General features: G+C 37.2%; 1 protein-coding gene across 1 annotated transcript; it reads right to left on the bottom strand.

Annotated features, from left to right (window-relative positions):
* Nucleotides 1–5,236: 5,236 nt before the first annotated feature.
* Nucleotides 5,237–22,463, bottom strand: LOC137291201 (uncharacterized). The gene is made up of 3 exons (XM_067822490.1): nt 22,349–22,463; nt 17,015–17,202; nt 5,237–9,633 (listed from the first exon to the last, which is right to left on the bottom strand). Exon 3 carries the CDS (start codon nt 9,557–9,559, stop codon nt 5,822–5,824), a length of 3,738 nt encoding a protein of 1,245 aa, XP_067678591.1. The 5' UTR covers nt 9,560–9,633; nt 17,015–17,202; nt 22,349–22,463; the 3' UTR covers nt 5,237–5,821.
* Between the last annotated feature and the right edge of the window lie 1,572 nt (nt 22,464–24,035).

Below are 24,035 nucleotides of genomic sequence, written 5' to 3'. Positions count from 1 at the left end.
TCACACAGTCTATTGAATTGGGTCACACGCCATAATGGGTGTGCATGGGGCTGGGGTTTTGTTTGAGTATTGATGAGTAACGGAAGTCTTAGTTCGTTAGTATAATTTGAGTTACAGTTATATATTTATAAATACATTTGGAACTAATTATGAACTGTCTCCTTTTTTGTTTTTTAAAAAGATAACAGATAACAGACGGCCATTGTTTCATTTTCCATAGGATTAAAAAAGCCGAGTGTACACAACAGTAGCTATAAATAGAGTTCTGGGGTGTATTTTCCCGAATGAGAACGTCTGTTCTTTTATTCAACAGTGTCGATAAGATTATTGTTCTACGTGTAAAGAAATGTTCACCAAGGTCCAATTTGTATATGTCGATACTTTATGTTAAAACAATCTTTCTTTTCATTTGGTTTAGAATGGAAACCCAAAGCACTTGGAAATTGTTCTCTAACTAAACAACCTGACAGAGAAACGTGACTCTTAAAATGATCCTTTTCTAAAACAATGTGTATATTTGACTTGAGGACTTTGTCGAGTACAGTTTGTCGTGATAAGTTTTTATTGCAATGGAGCAATACATCCCGGAAGTATTAAAACATATCGGAAGCAATGACCATGTTCGGAAATCGGTATTGGCCATGCCCCCGTTACCATTCCATTTCCGTGTTTACCATCAGATACTAGTATTAACTTAGGATTTACACAAGGATGACGGTATTGGTATTTACCATTCCATTTCCGTGTTTACCATCAGATACTAGTATGAACTTAGGATTTACACCAGGATGACATTCATTTGGTTGTATTACACTGATCGTAAAGTAAGACAAAATCTAAAGTTCTACTTTAGGACTAGGAGCAGCCTAGTGGTTAAAGCGTTCTTTCGTCACACCGAAGATCGGGTTCGATTCCCAACACGGGTGTGAGGCTAATTTCTGGTGTCCACCCGCTTTGATATTGCTGGAATTTTGCTAAAAGCGGCGTAAATCTAAACTCAGTCTCTCACTAAAAGTTATATACGTCATGTTAACAACTGGCAAGTGTCCTGAGTTGATGATGAGCCTTACCAGCCTGACTGTGCCAGGAACATCCGAACCTTCTTTGCCGCATACTACTTTACTTATCTGTAACTATGAAAGGTCTGAAGATGAGGTCAGGTGAGGTCATTCACGTTTTTGCATTCAAATCAAATTTGTAAGGTTACATCTGCAAATTTTCACACTTATGCAAATTTCATCTACAACCTAAAGCTACTTATATATTATACGCTGTGACCTCTTGTCACAGAGGTTCCTTGTCATAGCTTCCTACGCAATATATGCCAAGTAAACCCTGTGGGAAGAGAATGCATTAAAGTTGAGCAGGAGAGGACATAGTTTCTGAGTTTAGAAGACATCACTGTGTGGTTATTTTCCTGAAATATACCGTTTCTATAAGATGAATTCGTTTCACAAATACCTCATACCTCACGTATGTACTATGGGACTGATGGCCTCAAGTACTGAATAAAATGTCTGTATCCGTGATTTTATGTGACATGCAATTTCATGTGGTTGTGGTTCAGCTGCTGCATAACCTGTCAGTCCTGTTCAAGCGGAACATTTTTTTTCCTCAATGTCGGAGGTTTTAGTTTGAAGTAAACGCATTGTCGTTCTTACTAGGGCGAAACGCAACCTAAAATGGGGGTTTTGTCTCAAAGTGAAATCTCGATTTTCCATAATTAGTATCAACCAACTGTACACTATGAAACGCTCATTATTTGTAAGGTTCTTAAGACCTGTAGTTCGTAGCCACTCGTGCCATCAAACGTATAATCAAAACACAGAGCAGACTTCTATCCGGACATGTAACAACATTCCCCATGCTTTCTTCAGTCATGATTAAGGAAAACACCACAAATCATGTTATTATCGTTTTGCATTAAAAACGGCAAAATATCAAAGACTGCACATTTACTTTATTTCCGTAGTATGTACATGATGACTACAGGCCGATTTCTATGATCGTAAAATCAAAGGAGTCACAGAAAAAAAACACCTGTGGACATGACTGTGGGGAAAAGAATGACGACCTTTCTATTCAAGTAATATTCTTTTCCCCCAGCCTACATTTCATAACCCTTTTTCGAAGATTTCACAGAGCAGACTGTCATTCTTTTTCGGAAGTTGTTTGCGCATGGTTACAACTTGCTAGGTTTTATAAAACATTCTTAACGCTTTGTGGTATACGTGTGGAACAATGTCAAGATCACAATTATTATAATGTATACAGTATAGGCTGAGTGTTAAATTTGAAGGGTGATAAGTGTGGAGTGAGGACTTGTGAGCGAGGGCAGTGATGCAAGCGTTGAGCTATTGTTCGGATCTGAGGTGTGCAGTAGGAAAGACTATTGTATGTGGCTGGGTAGTAGGCTTGGGGTCAATCATGTAGCTTGGGGGGTATATAAGGTTTGATTTGAAGATTGTGAGTTGGCAACCAGTTGGAAAGTGTATGTGTGTGAGGTTGGCTGTTTTCCTTATATATTCAGCTGGTGTGAGTATTATGATTTTGTGTTATCTTGTGATTGAATTGTTTGTATATGTATTGAAGTTTAGCTTTCACCTTATAATATGTATATGTGCAATATTATTGTTGAAGTTTGGAATGTGAAAGAATTGTGATTTATAATGAAAGCATTTAGAATGTTCCTAAGCTAGTATCATGGGGTAATAATGATGTTCAGAGAACAGTTATGTGTAAAGTACAGTGATAGTGTGGTATATTAAGTACTGTAAAACAGCCCTGTAAACACATTTTGTATGTGTAAAACCCATATGTTGTGTATGTGTAAAGATACCATGTACATGGTGTGCTTTTTGTATTCAGTGTCCGGGGTAGGTGTTACACCCCGTAAGGCTGTCTCGCCGATCGTGAGAGATCGATATGCCGCCTGTGTATAGCTGAACTGACCTTGGTGTCTGGGGAGCGTGCCGTGCCCCGCCAGTAAGGCTGCACCGTTTGATCATTAGGGATCAAAGTGACATGCCAACCAAGTGTGTGAAGATTAACACGCAGGGGAAGGACCCCTAATATACCACCGAAATCATAAACTGTTTGAACCCCTACATATGGTGACATGACAACAACATCGATTGTGATATTGTGAACCATAATAGACTGATTTGTGCTTTCAATGAATGGTTATTGTCGATTCCATCTTTAGTGTGAATAATATAAGTATATGATTTGTGCTGTATTTCTTTAAAGATATTTGTAGTGTTGTGATATTGTGAGTTGATGGGAGTGTTGGTATGACTGTATGTGTGTATATTTGAAGAGTGAAGTATGATAGGCGTGCGTGAGTGTGCAGGGAAAGAGTACGAGGGTGTTTGATGAGGTGATAATGCAGGTGTGAAGGCAAACCTAAATGGTTTATTGTAAATCAGGTATATTTAGTTAATAAATAGCATTAACTTTTAAATCTGGGGTTTGGTTTTTACTCTAGTATGTGACATTTTGGTGGCAGCGGTGGGATGTAAAATTTTCCGTCACATCGTGAGTAAAAATTGTTTGGACCATAAGTGATAATGCTGTGGACTTGAGATATATCCAGCCTTTCTCGGCTTTCAACCATGTGTTGGCTCTCGGTTGGCTCTAAGGTGTTCGAGCCCCTGCGTTAACTTGGCAGTGAATTGTGAAGTAGTGTAACTTTTTTTTGCAAGGAATTAACACATACTCTTAAAAAAATTGGAACCTAAACTTTCAGTTTGGACAGAAAGTGTAAACGTTGACAAATGTTTCAAGTACAGATATCCTATGAATGCACCATTTCCCTCTATTACCACCCCTAAAAACAACGCATGGGAGGCACGTGCACAACACAGTAGCCCCTACATGTGCATGGGTCCCATTCTTGATTTTTATGGTTTTCAAGAAGATTGAGAAATCACTTAGAATATCAATTTTGACACTCATCTTGCATCACACATTTGTTAGTGTTTGTTTGTAGTCGTTTGTTTTAAAATGGAAGTCGAGCCCATGAAAATTACATGCCATGCACCAATTGTCTTTCAAAAGCGACTACATTACAAACAGCTACGATTGTAAGGAAGTGGAAATGCACTCTCAAAACATTCAATATTATCATATCAACATTGATTAACTCCAATAAATATCCTCAATGGTTTTAATGGTAAATAAAAAAATGAAGTTCTGCTACTTATTTTTTGAAGAGTATATTTGAAGTATCAGTGAGAACGTTGTTTGCCAATGGAAATCCCCCAAATTACTTGTAACATATGTTCCCATTTGTTGGGAAGAATTAACTTGGCTATGCACATGGTTATGAAGGGGGTAACCGGTGGGACTGGGAACGGTCGCGTTCCGCTAACACTTGGTATCGACACCATTTGATGGTAATTGATTAACACGTTAGAAATCACGAAGTCTGCTTTCAGTAAAGATTTCTTAAAAAGTGTAAGTCTTAATGGGTGTGTCTAAGCAGTAACAAAGGTAGAGCAACAACAAAATAAAATATACATGAATAAAATGCAAGGCAAGTAGACTGACGGCTTTAAGAGAGTGAATGAGTGAGTATATTTTTACGCCGCTTTCATAAATTTTACAGCAACATCAAGGTTTACAAAGTGCGATAACGTGAATAAGTGTTTTGGGATCACTAGACCAAAGGTCGATAGCATGAGAGATGAGCCATGCCCACCATTCACGCAGGTATCCTCCGATGTGTCACATGCCATACGCTTTACGTCAGAACCCGGGTGCCTGCAGTCACATTTCTCTTCCCTCAGCATGATGATACATGCATTTTCCAGACAGAGCACTTGATCAGGGATAACACGATTTAAACAAGATTTATTTCCTACAAGGTAACATGACTGGTAAACAGGTAAAGCTATTCCACAGGGACTTCCTATAATATATACAAGTAAATTCAACATAAACTAATTACTTTCGATTAACTGTACTTAATTTTCCAAATGACATACTGGTGCAAACATTCTTCAGAAAACGTCAAAGCAGAATAATATATGCCATTTGGTGTAAAGGGTGAAATAGCTGTCAAAACTACTTGAATGGACAGCTGACAACTGGGTTTTCGCTAACAATGTACATGTTTGCCTTACCGTTGGTAGTCGCCATTCGCACGGTCGCAAAAGCAAATATTTATTGTTTATCCTGACAAACAAAACATCAAATGAAAAGTAGCACTATAATAAACAAGTTAACATATCTGTATGGCATCAAACTTTATTTGAGAACAAATTTAGCATTTCCTGACAATACGGTAGATTCGTTAGTGCCAAGAATGCAACATCCACAACATAAAACGAAGAAATGTATGGACTCATCATTATGGCACCTTCCAGAGCAGGTGGTAAAGTTTCAATTTGTGTGTGTATTTAAATCATTGCTTCCTAATTTGAGGCAGTAGAGACTATTACTGGAAAACAAAATACGGTAATACTTTCAGTAAAACTATGTACAACATTCAGAATATCATCTGGTAATGCAATCCTCATAATCAGACATTATCAGGTAAATATGAACTGATGTCGTTAACCCGCATGATACCAGTTTGACAACGATACAAGAATCTGTACCGAAACGTCGCATAATCTGAATAAAGATGTTGTTAATCCATAAAGCTTGTCCTTATTATACATATGGCATAAATCCCCCTTCTGTTGCGTCAGTTCCCTTTAGAAATAGCCAGTAACAGTCAGGTGGAAGACATGTATGATGAAAATATAGCCATACACGGATATCCACCATGGCATGTATCAATCACACATGCAAGTATGAAGGAATGTTTACACTATCACTGTGAAGCAGCAAAAACAATGACTAAATACACTAGTAAAAGTATAATACACAGAGCTGTGAGCTGGCAGGATCTTGTGCAGGCTGAGGTACCGGATGGATCGCAATTTGTTTTTAATACTATCAGTTGTGAGGAACATCTGCTCACAGCCAAGTCCGTACAATCATTGTCAGTGATGACCAATACCACCTTTTTCTCCAAGCCTCTAAACATATCTGGAGTTGTATAAACGACACGGTCTTCATATCCATAGGGGCTGACCTCGGGAGGGATGTTGATTTTATTCAGAAGATTAATCACATCATGCTTTGGTTGCCTGTCATCAAGGACAACAACATCCCACAATCCCAGCTCAAGATTCGGTTGTTTGTGCTGTTCCATGGGGTTTCTTGATCGTTGTTCGCTCTCGGATTTAACTGTCTGATCTACAGAAATCTTCCCGAGACCAAGATCTCCAAAAATGCCATTCAGTTCATCTTGACAAGTTTTACATTCATGAACTGGTCCTGCGTGTCCTGAGTGATCAACCATAAGAGGTTTGGGCCCTTCTATTCGTTGCACTTCCTGATTTACACGTACCTTGGTGTTACTGATCCGGAGAACCATTTTCCTTTCAAACCCTGCAAGGTTAGTGTCAGTTGTTAGCAGTATAGCATTACTTTGGAGCACATCTAGGCTGTCTGGAGTTATTACTGGGTAACGGAGGTTTTCAAGAAAGTAGTACAGATATGACTTAACTACGACAATAGGTTCAAGTGTGTCTTTCATGTTTCTTCTGTCTTTTCCAGTTGTATGTTCTTTTAAACACAGCTTTATTTTTTGTGTGCAAATACCATTCGAATACAAAACACGTGCAAGTTTTTTCATAGAATCTATTTCTTTGACTTTACAGACGCGTGTGATGTATAGATCACCACCATCTTTGATTGGTATCCTCTGGTAAGACTGAACAAAATGTGGACGTACTCTGTTTGTTAGACGAACCATTCCAGTGCCATTCTCTTCTACCACATTCAGAAATGATTCCTCCTCTGAATAAGCTGCCATGTGAGGAATTTGACACTGTAGTAGTTGTTTTAACCACTGAACAATGTTCATTTGCTTTGTCATGTTATCCACAACTGTGAAATACGACCATTGCATTGAATCTGCTCTGGGTGTAGATTTCGGTCGTAGTTCGTGAGCTGGCCCACCGGATTTGTGACCAGGAGTGGCTGAACCTGGCACAAATGGAACTTCATGTGAGTTGTTAGCAGGCTTTGATTCTGCCCTGGGTGTAGATTGTGGTTCTAACCCGTGTGACTTGAAAAATTCTTTCACTACAGATCCTTCGAACGTAAAAGTTTCCCCAGTGTTTTGAGTTGCCATGTGCCTTGGAAAGATCGACGGTGGGCATCTCAGTACTTTGTTGAAAACAGCTATTGCAAACGTACTGTTTTTATATCTGAAGATTTCCTTAAGGCTTAAGGCCATTTCGTCAGCTTTCTCCGAACTCATGATAGCCCATATCCAGCATTCTTCAGGGTAGCCACTGATAGCTTCCTTCAAACTTTCATTATTCTGGAGACTCGAGGGCACTTCGTCTATGAACACATGCCGTTTTTCCTTGGCACAAATATTTAACATTTTTGTCAGTTCGAAAACGTCACCCGCTTGCATAACACTAACGTTGTTCTGCAGCAAGGCATTCGTGTCATATTTAACAGCTTCATCCAAAACTTTGAGTAGCGGAGATTGTGCCATGCTAATGAGACATACTTTCTGAGCAATCATTTCTCTAGCTTTCAGAATAAGCATTACTGTCTTTCCAGATCCATGTTCACCACGAATAACCAGTCTTGGCAAATGATTATTCAGAATGTAAATCTGCTGTGGTGTCAGAGTAATGTTCATGCAACGATTTCCCATCTCTGCAACAACAACAGCTGGTGACCTAACTGAATTAAACATTGGCACTTTTACCGTTGATTTCCACCCAATGTATTTTGCCACAACACGTCGGTATTCAGCAAATGAAGCAAAACCTGTAAGGTTGCTCGTTTGCTTTGTCCACCAGCTCCGTAATCTCTCTTCTCTTCTTTCGGGCTCTAAAGAATAGCAAGGCAAATGGTCATCAAAAAGACGATCACGCTGTGGTAAAGATTCATTTTTGATATTTGGTAATGCAATAAAGGTCGATATCGTTCCTTCAAATGTTTTAAAATTATTTTTGAAAAAATCTATGTCTTTAGATAACTGATGTTTTGCCTTCTTTACTTGTTTGGTATTTTCGCTGCACGCCTTAACCTGAATGAAGAACATTCCATATTTATAATGAATTATAACAATGTCATGTTCTCCTTCAAGGCTACTACAGTTTTCATCCCCTGGAGGTGGTTGATTATTTTGGTTACAGAAGTTGCTAAAGTTGTAAGACGTGAGGATGAAAGCCGGGTAAGCTTCTCTTTTGAGCAGCCATTCTAAACTGTCAGCGACTCGCTTTTCAGCATTGTCACCTTCAATATGTTCTTCTTTTAAGTTCCATCGCGGGAAACGTTCATTGTTTTGCGTTTTGTATTCCTTGCCTTGTGAAGAGGAAGTCCCGATGTATGTCCAGGGCACTCTGTATACCATTTCCATGTAATTCGGGTGATATTCCCGTAGATACTTCTCATATACTTCATTTTCGGTTGAGGCATCGCGTATCTCAAAGCTTTCTGTAATTGCGCCTGAGTTGTTACTAGGCGTGTCCTCGTTCAGCAAATCTGAGGCCACCTCTGAGTTATCATCACTCGTTTCTGGAACTGGCGTAGATAGGTCTTCTTCTGAGTTGTTACTAGGCGTGTCCTCGTTCAGCAAATCTGAGGCCACCTCTGAGTTATCATCACTCGTTTCTGGAACTGGCGTAGATAGGCCTTCATCTGAGTTGTTACTAGGCGTGTCCTGGTTCAGCAAAGATGAGGCCTCCTCTGAGTTATCATCACTCGTCTCTGGAACTGGTGTAGATAGGCCTTCATCTGAGTTGTTACTAGGCGTGTCCTGGTTCAGCAAAGATGATGCCAACTCTGAGTTATCATCACTCGTCTCTGGAACTGGCGTAGATAGGCCTTCATCTGAGTTGTTACTAGGCGTGTCCTCGTTCAGCAAATCTGAGGCCACCTCTGAGTTATCATCACTCGTTTCTGGAACTGGCGTAGATGGGACTCCATCTGAGTTGTTACTAGGCGTGTCCTGGTTCAGCAAAGATGATGCCAACTCTGAGTTATCATCACTCGTTTCTGGAACTGGCGTAGATGGGACTCCATCTGAGTTGTTACTAGGCGTGTCCTGGTTCAGCAAAGATGAGGCCAACTCTGAGTTATCAGCACTCGTTTCTGGAACTGGCGTAGATAGGCCTTCATCTGAGTTGTTACTAGGCGTGTCCTCGTTCAGCAAATCTGAGGCCACCTCTGAGTTATCATCACTCGTTTCTGGAACTGGCGTAGATAGGTCTTCTTCTGAGTTGTTACTAGGCGTGCCCTCGTTCAGCAAATCTGAGGCCACCTCTGAGTTATCATCACTCGTTTCTGGAAGTGGCGTAGATGGGACTCCATCTGAGTTGTTACTAGGCGTGTCCTGGTTCAGCAAAGATGATGCCAACTCTGAGTTATCATCACTCGTTTCTGGAACTGGCGTAGATAGGCCTTCATCTGAGCTGTTACTAGGCTTGTCCTGGCTCAGCAAATCTGAGGCCTCCTCTGAGTTGTCATGACTCATTCTCTTACTTGTCTCTCTAACTTGTCTCTGAGATAGCAGATTCGTTGGCAATGCCGTCACTCAACAGTGTTGATCTGAAAAGAGAGATAATTACACTAACATGAAAAATATATAAAATATTGAAAGAGTAATACCACATCCTGAACAAGAACTGTTATTTGTTGCGTTGCGTTACATCGCAGTCAGTAATACTGAATCTGAGTCAGTAACATCTCCCTATAACGGGTATTTTATCTGAAACTTTGATTGGAGGAACCCATTTCAATGTCACCTATGTTCCCGTCACGAAATCGCTGAAACATTGCCGATGTGACGTTAAATATTAACCCACACACTCACTTGACTATGGAAAAATAATTTCCATGGATGCAGTCATATTTGAAAGACAACTAATGCTTTTCAATTTCGTTTCCTGCTTCTAAGCTTGTGCGTTCTTCCAATGACAACACGACACATTGCCGTAACAGAGCACAAAAGATATCCAACAGGTTGGACTTTTCTCTGGACCCAGTTTAAGCTATATGATTTCAAAGTTGTTGTCCCAGGATGAGGAGGGTACTCATAAAAATGTCGGTTGTGAACTGTTGACAATGGTTGTTATTGCTAACAACAAAAAAATCACTTGTGATTATTTGAGGTTCGATACATTATGATGAATAGCGGAAACCTTAGTGGAATCTATATCATGACCTGCAAACACTGCTAACATTCCTGTTAGTCACTGAAACATGAATAACACGGTGGTCGTATAATGAATATGTTAGTATTTCCTGAAGTCTGAAATATTATGTGGCAATTCTGGAAACTCATTGCACAACAAAGGGTGAAAAAAACTAATCTATACTTAAATATGTACTTTGGATGACCCTAGGGATGACACGATATCTGGCTTTGCAGGCAAGCACATTCGTTATCTTGTCATCGGTTGATGCTGTAAATATTATTTCTAAGTGGGGATCTAAGTTCACCACTCCATTCATCTGTCCAAAAATGTATTTCTTAAAAAAATTATGTTTTCTCATTACAGTACACTCCCACCACTAGATTGCTTCTCCACCTTGAGTTCCCCATGGTCCCTAGCATGGTGATTTACCTTCTGTTGTTGGCAATCTACTGCCGGTTTTTATGGTGTATTGTCCAAAAAGTGCTATTAGTTTTAACTGTCCAAACTAGTTCTAATTCTACGTGTGATAGTCTAGTTGTTTAGCTGTCATTCGTCGATAGGTTTGTATAGTATATAATATATATATTACTGAATAAAAAAAGAAACTTCACAAAATGTAATTTTTACAAATAATGATTAATGTTTCTCTGATGATACATCTATGTATCCGAAATGTGATTCCTATGTTCTGACTTTAGAAAAACGATAGCAAAACCCACTCAAACTCATCCATTCGTCGTGCAAATGACGTTAGTGCCAAATCACGTTTTGCACGTGCAGTCGATCACATGATCTTTGCATCGAAGTTTTTTCCATTTGTACGAGTTTGCATTGGCCTCAAGAATTGAAAAAACCCTTTTAAACCACATTTCTAACGGTACTTTAACTGCCACGATTGTGAAATGTGCAAAACGTGAACGTGCCGTTTGAATGTGGCAAGTGTGAAGATCAGTTATTGACGTCGCAAGAGCAATGGGATGCAGTCGCCATACTGTGTATAACTTACGAGGTCGTTTACACCACTTCTGATCGCCCAAAATCGGGTCGTCACGACACGAGCAGAAGACCATCAAAAGACCTACGTGACAGATTTCTGCCGGCTACACGAACCAGAGCTGAGATGTTTAGAGGTCTACTGTCCTCACAGACCATTCGAAATCGATTGCGGACTGTCAATCTCTATTCGATTTTGTATTTTTGTGACTTGACATTCTGTATGCCCATGTTTTGGAACGGCGGTGTAGCCTAATGGAACTGATTGTGGCACTGTCAGTGTATCGAGTACATCACACAGATCTCAGCAATGCAATAATAACAATTTAACCATCTTACCATATCTTGTTCTTTTACAGTACCCTGAAGAAGGGTGTGAAGTTTCTTGTTTTTGACTCGGTATATTTCATTTCAGTGCCATACTGTCTTCTCGTTACGACATAGCTTAAATATTAACTTAATATTAATTCACTATTCACGATGGAGTGGGCGAGTGAGTGAGTGAATTAGTTTAGTTTTACGCCACACTCCAGCTATATAGACAAGACAATCCAGCGATCAACTCCACCGTGAGTTGGTCAGTGAGGTGAGGATTTGACAACAATACCTGACAGCCCTCCATACCAGCATCTGGAAAACGTTTTGCAACACCAAGTTTTTGGAACTCCACTGTTACATATGCCAATGGTGTATAGGGTTATGCCAATAATTGGGATAAAACCTGTTATTGTGTGATAAATAGAGTATTGACGATAAAATTTCAAACTGCATGAATGTTATTACTTTTTCATTCGATTATGTTAATTTCAAAACGACAAAACTCACAAAACAGGTGACAGAATAACTATGGTCACAGCAACAAGGTTCCGTTGGTCAGATGTCAGTTGAGCACTAATGTCACGAGAAAGAAGTTTGAAGTACTACAATCTGACATGAACCTCAATATCTGATGTGGCCACCGTCTGCAGCAACGACTGCAGCAACACGTGTCCTCATTGACAAAACAAAGGGTTGGATTTGCCTTTGTGGCAATTGGTTCCATTCCTAATTGAGAGCAACATCACGTTCTGCAAGATTTTGAATTAGAGGTCGTCTTTGTCGTATTCTACTGCCTAAAATGTCCCACACATGCTCAGTTGGATTCATATCAGAGCTTCTTGCAGGCTATGGTATTGGTGTAATGGCTTCCTCACGTAAATAATCACGAAGCAGTGCAGATCTCTGGGATCTCGCATTATCATCCATAAAAACCGACATTGTACGGAAAGGCTGGTCATCAAAATGTGGAACAACGACCTGTTGCAAGATGTCTCTTCGATACTTAACGCCACTGAGGTTGCCCTCATACAGTCACCAGAGGCAGCTGACAATCGTAGGAGAAGCATCCCCATACCATCCGCAGTCAAATGGGACTGGTTCCACAATGTTCCGCAGAACACAGGTACTGCTATGTGTCATGAAGAGTGAAAAACCACCCTCATCTGACCAATAGACCTTTCTCCACGAAAACAATTGCTTGCAACATTGCGGTCGGGTAATAGGGAGTGAATGTGTTCTCTCTAATGACAACGTTTTGTATATGATATAGACACGTTGAGTAATATCCAGCTGAAACAAAGGACATGGGGGTTTGTGTGGAACAATTCCGTGCACGAATTGGACAATTCACACCAGTGCTAATTCGGAGTTTGGTAAAAGCTTTTACGAATTCCGAGATGGTTAGTTATGGCGGGTATGGCTACCTGGTTCTCTGCACTGAACTTGATCTTGATGATATTGATCCGTACAGGTGTTGAACAGAACCCTGGCCCAGGTCCCGAATCATGAGGACATGATGAAGTCAAGTCCAGACCATTTACAAGGGGTAACGCAAAAAGTACAATTTTGAGCTGAAATAATTGTTTGGGTATCAAGGTTTGGAAACAACCATACATTTCAGTCTCTTGCATTGAATCCGTTCTAGTCATTGTGAACACAACCTGCTCCGTGACTTAATGTTGTGCAATATCACATTTATTAAGTCTTTGAATGTCATTTAGAAGTGAAACTACATAAGAATGAAGATTTTTATGGATATCAACTTCTTTATGAGAGAACACAACGTTTCGGAGTTAATGCTTACTCCTTCATCAGGTGAAGAAGGAGTAAGCATTAACTCCGAAACGTTGTGTTCTCTCATAAAGAAGTTGATATCCATAAAAAATCTTCATTCTTATCACATTTATTGCTGCAGATTTAAAGGTATTGTTGAAATATGTCAGTAAGTAAAATGTATATATATAAATTACATACTTCCAATTACGCAGATGAAACTGCAATATAGGCTGGGACATTGGTTGGGACACAGTGAGTCAGTCCACACACCTTAACTCACTAACAGGATATGTACCGTGGATCATTCATGCATTATTACATTAAGAGCCTAGCTATATGGCTTGAGTCTTGTGTTGGGTGAAATACAACACGTAGTTATAACGTGGATGTACAAACTATACCAGTAGGTTAAAACATTCTCAACTATGAAACTGAAGTAGTGCCGCGACATTTGCCGGTTACGAGTGTGTCCGGTATTATTCATACCGGGTGGGTAGGATTTGACATGAACACCATAACCCGTACACAAGATGAATGTTACGATAATTTGTTATGTCATACATGTGACACTTTCAAAACGTACGTATCACACGTAAGTAGACTTTAGTACCAGGAACTTAAAAAATGCACATTTGATAAAAGCCATCGTTGGGCAACTAGATGTCAGTCCCAACAACCTAGCATTTCATAAACATTACGCAATTACATTAAATGTCGGATCAGGTTAACACAGGTTTACACAGTTATCCAAACAACAATAACACCAAGAGAATACTAATATTCAGAATATCACCTACTTTCAACCAAATCTTGGCCTGTGCTTTAAATATTCCTAGTGAACTCGGTGAAACAACAACCCGTGAGCTCCGTAGCGGGCAATTTGGTATAATGCCGTCCGATATGATAGATGACAGTTGACGTGGAGGTCAGAGATTTGTATGTAGTTGTTAACAAATGATATCCACCTATGCTCTTTACCTGCATTAAGACAATCCAATCACAATACGTGATTGGTTCTCGTGACTTTCTTTGAAACACGTCTGTCCTCCCCTTTAGAAATTAAAATAGGTATGGAGTCAAAGGAGAAAAATCTATCGGCGAAACTTAACATAAAGCTTGTCATGACGGTGAATCTGGAAGGTACGAGTTTTCCTGACATTTGCGAAATGGAAAACGGTGTAATATATTCTCATCTCGTACTCTTATTCGTCTTCTTATTCACAACAACATTCTAAATCACATAACATCAATGTTTATAAAATTGTTTATTGTAGGAGACTTACATGAATATTTCACAATATATTTACCTCAAACATAGGAAAAAACATTCACAGGTATACACAATATGCCACTCATCTTCAACGACATCAATACCTTTTGATTTACAAAATAAAAAATATCTTTCATTCGAAGCAATGTTTCCATATCACCCTGTCTCTATTGCTAAATCAAAAGTTCCAAATCTGAAATTTGAAAGGGGAGATCTCAGATGCTGCGATTTAAGTATTATTCTGCATCAGATTCTACATTTACACTGACAATGATACATAGTTTTGTGTGAATTTTAAGTGGAAGTAACCCAGGATTGCTTTCAATCATCGGTCACCTTTTGTTTAAAAGCAACAGAAAATAATAAACATTTCCAATATCCTGACTGACCCATGCATAGTCCACACCACAGGTCAATATAATATTTGTAACATAAGTTGCGCAAGTCACAGGTCTCACGCCATTTAATGATATCAGCTTTCTATGACAGTGTTTGGGAGTCTGTTTGGGGGTAAGCAGCATCAATAAATGACACTTGTATTTGATAACCTTAGTTATATGTACAATTTGTCACAAGTATCACATTTCTATCAGTTGGTTTACGGCTTAAAAATTTAATTTCAACAGACGTTTTGAGTTCAGGTCCATAATATAATATCGGTGCAATCAAACAGTCTAAACAAATCTTTACAGCTGACACTAGATGACTGACATATGCATAATTTGTTGATGAATATAATAAATACATGAGGGCTTGAAACACAATCCTGACGGGTACCCATATCACAAGAAAAACATTTAGTCACATCATTTGAAGTTCGAACACAAGGTGATAATTCCTGATACATTGTTATCATAACATTTACAAATTTACCACACATACCAACTTCAGAGGCAGATTGAAGCTAAACATCATGTTTAATAGTGTAAAAGGCTTTGGAAGAATCATCAAAAAGACAATGAAACCTACCCACTTAAAACATGTAATTCTATAAAAGCTTCATCGCTAATATAATGCTGATATGTCAAATAATCCCTGTAATCCTGAGATTATTCTGCGATAAATATTGTAGTCATGTATGTATAAACAATGATAAATAAATCCATATTGTTATTTTTAGACGAAATGATAATTATGTTGTTTCGAATCAAATGAAAAGTAGATTCGGTATTAATAGCTGTATTGGAGGTAACGTTTGTCTATAATGTAAAAAAGCATCCAGAGTAACATTTCACCAAGTGAGTGAGTGAGGTATGTAAAGTAGGAATAGACAATAGCAACAGCATGTACACGTTATTACTAAGGAGGTGCTTCAGTGACAAATCTCTTTTCAAGTCATTTGATGAAATTCTTATAACTAATGTTAATATGTAGAATAAACCCCTCTATCGTGCACATTGTAAGGATCTTAATGTTTATAATGTTCAAGCTAGCCTTTATTTTGTTACGTCATCTGTACAGAAATATCATCGTCAGGTATTACCACGAGCCAAATCAAGAATGATTAACGTGATGTTTTTCCAAAGTCGTTAGATTCTAACAATGGAAGCTTTCATATTTGAAAACCAACTCTACTCTGGAGTTTTAAACAGTCCATGCTGAAAAGAATCACTGACATTTAAAACAACCCTTGAACGAGCATTATATACGGCTCAGGTTTCATTTTCCCGCTTCCCACGGAAAACAGTTTACCGCTAAACTTTATACACAGCGTATAGTCCTTTCACTCATTTGCTCTTCCCACTCTCACTCCTGAGTTTTTACCATGATGTTTGAAGACAGAAATCTACGGAAACCTTAAAGTGACGACTGATAGTAGCATAAAGAGTCATACTTAATCCATTCAACACCGTAGGCCGCAAAACACTTATAACACTTCACATGGCCATATAGTATCAACAGGATTAGAATTATGAACTATGTTTTGCAATGTTATCGAAAACAAAATGATTCTCGGACACATGCTTCGGCAACGGGTCCACATCAGAGTTATCGATGAGCAAACTAGCAATGTTTTGCAAAAATAATTACAGGAATCAGATAAAATGAAGAATAAAATCAACTACAATACTCATAAAAGTTGCCAAACAAACATTTGAAGTCTATAACTTGCTATTTCCATCTGTACTGTGCAATCGTGTAATGTAATTCACGTGGCATCCATCTCGGTTTTTCGTCGCTTCGAACTCGGACATGATGTTTAATGCTAAGATATATGGTAAATACGCAATTGTACCACAGGTACTTGAAACATGTACATTTGATCAGACCCATCCTTGGACAACTTAACGTAACGTAATCTCATTTCAACAACCTAACATTTCATAAACATGACGCAATTGCAAGAAATGCAAAATCAAGCTGACACAGGTTTACTCGGATATCTAAACAACAATAACACCAAGAGAATAATAATATTCAGAATATTACTTACCTTCAACCAAATCTTGGTCTGTGTTTTAAATATACACAGTACAAACGAGATCACACGTGTTGCCGGTACACCTCGTCACATTCAATATGGCGTAACGCTGCCCAAAGTAATGTGTGCCCGTTCGATGTGGAGATCAGAGCTATTTATGTGGCCTGTTCTGATTGGCTTGACTCATTGGCTTCCGTCACCTGCAAGGAGACAAGCCAATCATAATGGCTTCACGTGACTTTCTTCAACCACTTAGCAACGAAAATGGATATGGTGTCAAAGAAGAAAAATCAATTGGGAAGAACGTAACACAAAGCTTGTTATAATGCTGAATCCCGAAGCTACTGGTTTTCCTGACATTTGAAATGAAGAACTCAGTATTATCTCGAATTGAAACACGGTACATTTTAATATTGTGGAGTGTATCAGTTACTGTCAACAATTCGTTATCAATCCATAGACAGACAATTATAGTCAGTAAAAGGCCACCGGCAGATGCCTGCATGGTCTGTGTCACATAAGTAGTACACAGAGTAATAGACAAATTCTGCTGCTTAATTTATAATTTGTAGATTTTACAAATAGACTAACATTTTTAATCACATCCTCACTGGTATATTCATAATGATATAATGTTTATAAAATTTATAATAATATTTTTCTACATCTAATAGGATTTTATACTGACAATATTATATAATTTTGTTGGAATTTGTAGTGGAAGTATACCAGGATTGCTTTAAATTATCATTCAGTCTTTGTTAAAACATAAAATGCTTAACATTTCCAATATCCTGACATAGCTAAAACCGTAAAGTAAATGAAACATTTTAACACTAGTTGTCCAAGCTACCCATCATATAGCATCTAATGTTTTCACCATTTCATAACAGTGTTTTGGGTGTCTATTTGGGGGTAAATTCAATAAATGACACCAACACTTGATAACCTCAGTTGTATATGTGGCAGTCACAGATATTCATATGGCTGTCAACTTTGTACAGTGTAATTATTAGTAGTATTAGTATCAGTACTAGTTATTAGTTTATAGTGTATGTAGTATTGGTATTATTAGTGCTAATACTAATAAAGTAGTAGTATCAGCTATTGATATTAGTATTGGTTATACATATTAGTATTAATATAAGCATTTGACATTAGTTTGTAACATGGGTGAAAAGGGTTTTAATTAAGTGGTGAAATTACAATTGAAATATTGTAACTTAGCTGTGCTTGGGTCAGTTGCCACCCTACCAGCTTCTTTTTTCAACCAAGGCAAATGTTCTGGCTGAGTGGCTCACCCTATTGTTCTCAGCTGGCATGCTTTTTCACTTGCACCTCAGTCACCAGATAGACTAATCACAGACAGAATTTAGCAAGTTTCCAACATTAACAGTCTTCATACTGCCAAGGTATGTTTGTTTTATATTAAATACATAAGCTTATGTGTACATCTTACATAGATAAGGTTATATGAATATCTATATTATGTATGCTAAATAAGGTAATTTCAACATTTGTGAAAGATTTATTAAATGACAAAATCTCCTAGATAGTCAGGTATTTGAACATGTTTATGAAGCTTTTATAATGTACGTGTTGTAAATGTATGTGCATTGACGAAAGTATAAGGGTGTTCAGTATTTATTGTGTGCTGTGCCAGGTCTGTAGATATGTGCTCTGGTTTGATCATAATGTCTACATGTGTAACGACATTGTGAAGGGAAGTTAGAGTTTAATTGTTTGCACATTGTAGGTACTCATGGAGTCATTGTGTTCACCATGTCCTTTCTAGTGTGACCTAAACCTAGGGGCCACACTTCTGGTATGTTGTTATTGCATCCATATATTTACAATTATCTGTTGTATTATGTGTTACATACAGCAAGATGTGTGTATACTTCATATTTCATGTTGCATCTTTTCAAACGTATCTGAACAACTGTCATTCAGGTTGTTGTATTACTGATGTCAGGATTGTGTAGCCGTGACTGTTTCATGGAGAGTATTGTAACTAATATACAACGACCATACATACATACATACATACATACATACATACATACATACATACATACATACATACATACATACATACATACATACATACATACATACATACATACATACATACATACATACATACATACATACATACATACATACATACATACATACATACATACATACATACATACATACATACATACATACATACATACATACATACATACATACATACATACATACATACATACATACATACATACATACATACATACATACATACATACATACATACATACATACATACATACATACATACATACATACATACACATACGTGTGTGTGTGTGTGTGCTTTATTGTTGCAAGCTGAATGATTTATCATGCTCTGGTTATATTTATTATTCGTATAAATGTTATTGTGTATATCAGGGTGTAAATGATTATGACCACAAGTCATCTAACAGTATCACACCAGTGGCCCTGTTGTCAACTTTATCCAGGACAAACAATTAAAGCTGCTACATATATACATTTTGCAAAGAGTGTCGACCACATCCACCAAGAACCACATTATCAGTTGATTTACCGACCTTTATAAATACATACAAAATTTTATTTTAACAGACTATAAGTTAACAATAACTGGTGCCCTAAATCTCAGCTCCATAACATAAGATAGGTGAGATCATACAATCAAATATTTTAACCAAATCTTTACAACCGACACTATCCATTCTTTCTCTGAAAGGTGTTTACCCGAGAAACAACGTATGTCAGGTCTTTACTCACCACAAGTATTGTTGTATATACAAGTCCTAAATATATATATATAAAGACACAGATTCAATTTGTTTACCCTCATAATACAATATTTCATTATCGCTTAGAGGCTCGCAATTTCTTCAAAAAATCAAAACAAAAGAAGAATCTTAGTTCTTTTAAGATTAAATGTCACATGCATTACAGTGGACTTCTGAAGAATACTTATCTTTTTCTGTATTCTTTACATGTATCAGTTGTATCAACACAAGTTGATAAATCCTAAAACATTGTTATTATAAGTAAACATTAAAACTTACCACACATACCAACTTCAGGGAGAGATTGAAGTAAAACATCTTGTTTAATAGTGTCAAAGGCTTTGGAAACGTCAATAAAAAGACAGTAATATCAATCCTTCTTTCTACAAAAATACATTTATTTCTTAATTAAAGCCCAGAAAGAAAATATACAATCAGTTGGGTACTATCCATTAAAAGTTTAGACTCATTAGTGCAAAGGTAGTCACTTACCTCTGTCAACTCTTCTAAATTAGATTTTGCAAACTATTCCATACTGTTTCAAGGTACTGTTTACACATGAGCTGATATATTGTAAAGAAAATTCATAACGTTGAAATTATTATTGCCATGAGTTGAACTATGATAAATCTCGGCGACACTTGGCGTAACAAAGCGTTTTTGCACATGCTTTTCAATAATTTAATTAATGATCTTCGTGCAGTTCATCTGCATAAGAATTGTAGTTAATTCCCCCAAGTTAGTGAAAAAATTCATCTTCCATGTAACCATATCTATATCTATATCTATATATATATAACATAGAATGAGTGCTTTGGGTGAGTCTAAACTTTTGATAGGTAGTATAGAATAATTAGCTCTAACACCGACTTTGGACTCATTTATAATTTCATTAATATCACACCTTTTCTGAGGACGTTATTTAAAATTGAAGTAAATATTCAATGAGGGCTATTCCTCTATAATTATTGGGGTGATCTTTACAGCCAGATATAAATAAAGGGCATATAATACACTTACTGCAGCTTTTATGGAAACTACCACTGGCAAATATTTTAAATAGAAGTTTATTGTGTTTAATTTAATTTTAAACAGTCTGTTTACACTTCATCTCAATTTATTAAAGGCTTTACGATATTAATAGGTGTATTTGGAATATTGCAGCCTGATGTTTCTCAGTTCAGCCATGGAAAATACATTCACATTAATTTAGTATTTTGCAAGTTATGTGTCAACTGGGTGTGGAAAACTGCAATATCAAGCACATTAAATTAAAAACACTTAATTCTATGAAAGCTTCATCCCGAATGCTGATATGTTGCATAATCCTTGTAATCCGGAGATTATTCTGGGATAAATATTGTTAACTCGCGAGTTTGGGGAATCAGCTCGCTTGGCAGCTAGGAGGTGTAACTATACCAACCCACACACAACACGAGAACCTGAGTAAATAAGCAAGGAGTTTATTGCGCCACAGTCACAGGATGATTTTTACATGATTAGGTACAAATAATTATTGGATCATATTGACACGGTAATCAGGTGTCAAAATACATTATCATTATAGGCCGATATACAAAGTACATAATCATCATACGTCGATGTACACGACACATACTACATAAATCAAGATACATTTCTAACACATAACATCAACACAATTTCGTTAATACATCTTAATATAATACTAGCATATCCAAAACAACATTACGCAGTACATAATGAAATACACAGTGTCGAACACACTCTGTACATTATACCAGTATCATTCAACACGGGAAGATATTCACTCATAATACATTAATTGAAACAATACACAACACGCTCCACGACAGTCACGAAACCACTATTATCAAACAGACAAAACATAGAACAGCAATACAGGGAGCGATTTGGGTTTTACAACGCTTTTAACAATATTTCAGCAATAGCATAGGACACCAGAAATGGGCTTAACACATTGTGCCCACGTGGGGAATCGAACCTGGGCTTTCAGCTTGACAGGATTAGAATTATGAACTATGTTTTGCAATGTTATCGAAAACAAAATGATTCTCGGACACATGCTTCGGCAACGGGTCCACATCAGAGTTATCGATGAGCAAACTAGCAATGTTTTGCAAAAATAATTACAGGAATCAGATAAAATGAAGAATAAAATCAACTACAATACTCATAAAAGTTGCCAAACAAACATTTAAAGTCTATAACTTGCTATTTCCATCTGTACTGTGCAATCGTGTAATGTAATTCACGTGGCATCCATCTCGGTTTTTCGTCGCTTCGAACTCGGACATGATGTTTAATGCTAAGATATATGGTAAATACGCAATTGTACCACAGGTACTTGAAACATGTACATTTGATCAGACCCATCCTTGGACAACTTAACGTAACGTAATCTCATTTCAACAACCTAACATTTCATAAACATGACGCAATTGCAAGAAATGCAAAATCAAGCTGACACAGGTTTACTCGGATATCTAAACAACAATAACACCAAGAGAATAATAATATTCAGAATATTACTTACCTTCAACCAAATCTTGGTCTGTGTTTTAAATATACACAGTACAAACGAGATCACACGTGTTGCCGGTACACCTCGTCACATTCAATATGGCGTAACGCTGCCCAAAGTAATGTGTGCCCGTTCGATGTGGAGATCAGAGCTATTTATGTGGCCTGTTAATTGATATCCGCTCCTTCCCCCATTCTGATTGGCTTGACTCATTGGCTTCCGTCACCTGCAAGGAGACAAGCCAATCATAATGGCTTCACGTGACTTTCTTCAACCACTTAGCAACGAAAATGGATATGGTGTCAAAGAAGAAAAATCAATTGGGAAGAACGTAACACAAAGCTTGTTATAATGCTGAATCCCGAAGCTACTGGTTTTCCTGACATTTGAAATGAAGAACTCAGTATTATCTCGAATTGAAACACGGTACATTTTAATATTGTGGAGTGTATCAGTTACTGTCAACAATTCGTTATCAATCCATAGACAGACAATTATAGTCAGTAAAAGGCCACCGGCAGATGCCTGCATGGTCTGTGTCACATAAGTAGTACACAGAGTAATAGACAAATTCTGCTGCTTAATTTATAATTTGTAGATTTTACAAATAGACTAACATTTTTAATCACATCCTCACTGGTATATTCATAATGATATAATGTTTATAAAATTTATAATAATATTTTTCTACATCTAATAGGATTTTATACTGACAATATTATATAATTTTGTTGGAATTTGTAGTGGAAGTATACCAGGATTGCTTTAAATTATCATTCAGTCTTTGTTAAAACATAAAATGCTTAACATTTCCAATATCCTGACATAGCTAAAACCGTAAAGTAAATGAAACATTTTAACACTAGTTGTCCAAGCTACCCATCATATAGCATCTAATGTTTTCACCATTTCATAACAGTGTTTTGGGTGTCTATTTGGGGGTAAATTCAATAAATGACACCAACACTTGATAACCTCAGTTGTATATGTGGCAGTCACAGATATTCATATGGCTGTCAACTTTGTACAGTGTAATTATTAGTAGTATTAGTATCAGTACTAGTTATTAGTTTATAGTGTATGTAGTATTGGTATTATTAGTGCTAATACTAATAAAGTAGTAGTATCAGCTATTGATATTAGTATTGGTTATACATATTAGTATTAATATAAGCATTTGACATTAGTTTGTAACATGGGTGAAAAGGGTTTTAATTAAGTGGTGAAATTACAATTGAAATATTGTAACTTAGCTGTGCTTGGGTCAGTTGCCACCCTACCAGCTTCTTTTTTCAACCAAGGCAAATGTTCTGGCTGAGTGGCTCACCCTATTGTTCTCAGCTGGCATGCTTTTTCACTTGCACCTCAGTCACCAGATAGACTAATCACAGACAGAATTTAGCAAGTTTCCAACATTAACAGTCTTCATACTGCCAAGGTATGTTTGTTTTATATTAAATACATAAGCTTATGTGTACATCTTACATAGATAAGGTTATATGAATATCTATATTATGTATGCTAAATAAGGTAATTTCAACATTTGTGAAAGATTTATTAAATGACAAAATCTCCTAGATAGTCAGGTATTTGAACATGTTTATGAAGCTTTTATAATGTACGTGTTGTAAATGTATGTGCATTGACGAAAGTATAAGGGTGTTCAGTATTTATTGTGTGCTGTGCCAGGTCTGTAGAT

Source organism: Haliotis asinina, chromosome 7, assembly GCF_037392515.1.
Source record: "Haliotis asinina isolate JCU_RB_2024 chromosome 7, JCU_Hal_asi_v2, whole genome shotgun sequence".
In the NCBI taxonomy this organism is placed as follows: domain Eukaryota; kingdom Metazoa; phylum Mollusca; class Gastropoda; order Lepetellida; family Haliotidae; genus Haliotis; species Haliotis asinina.
Note: the sequence above shows the minus strand (reverse complement) of the source record. Positions and strands in the feature narration are given on the sequence as shown.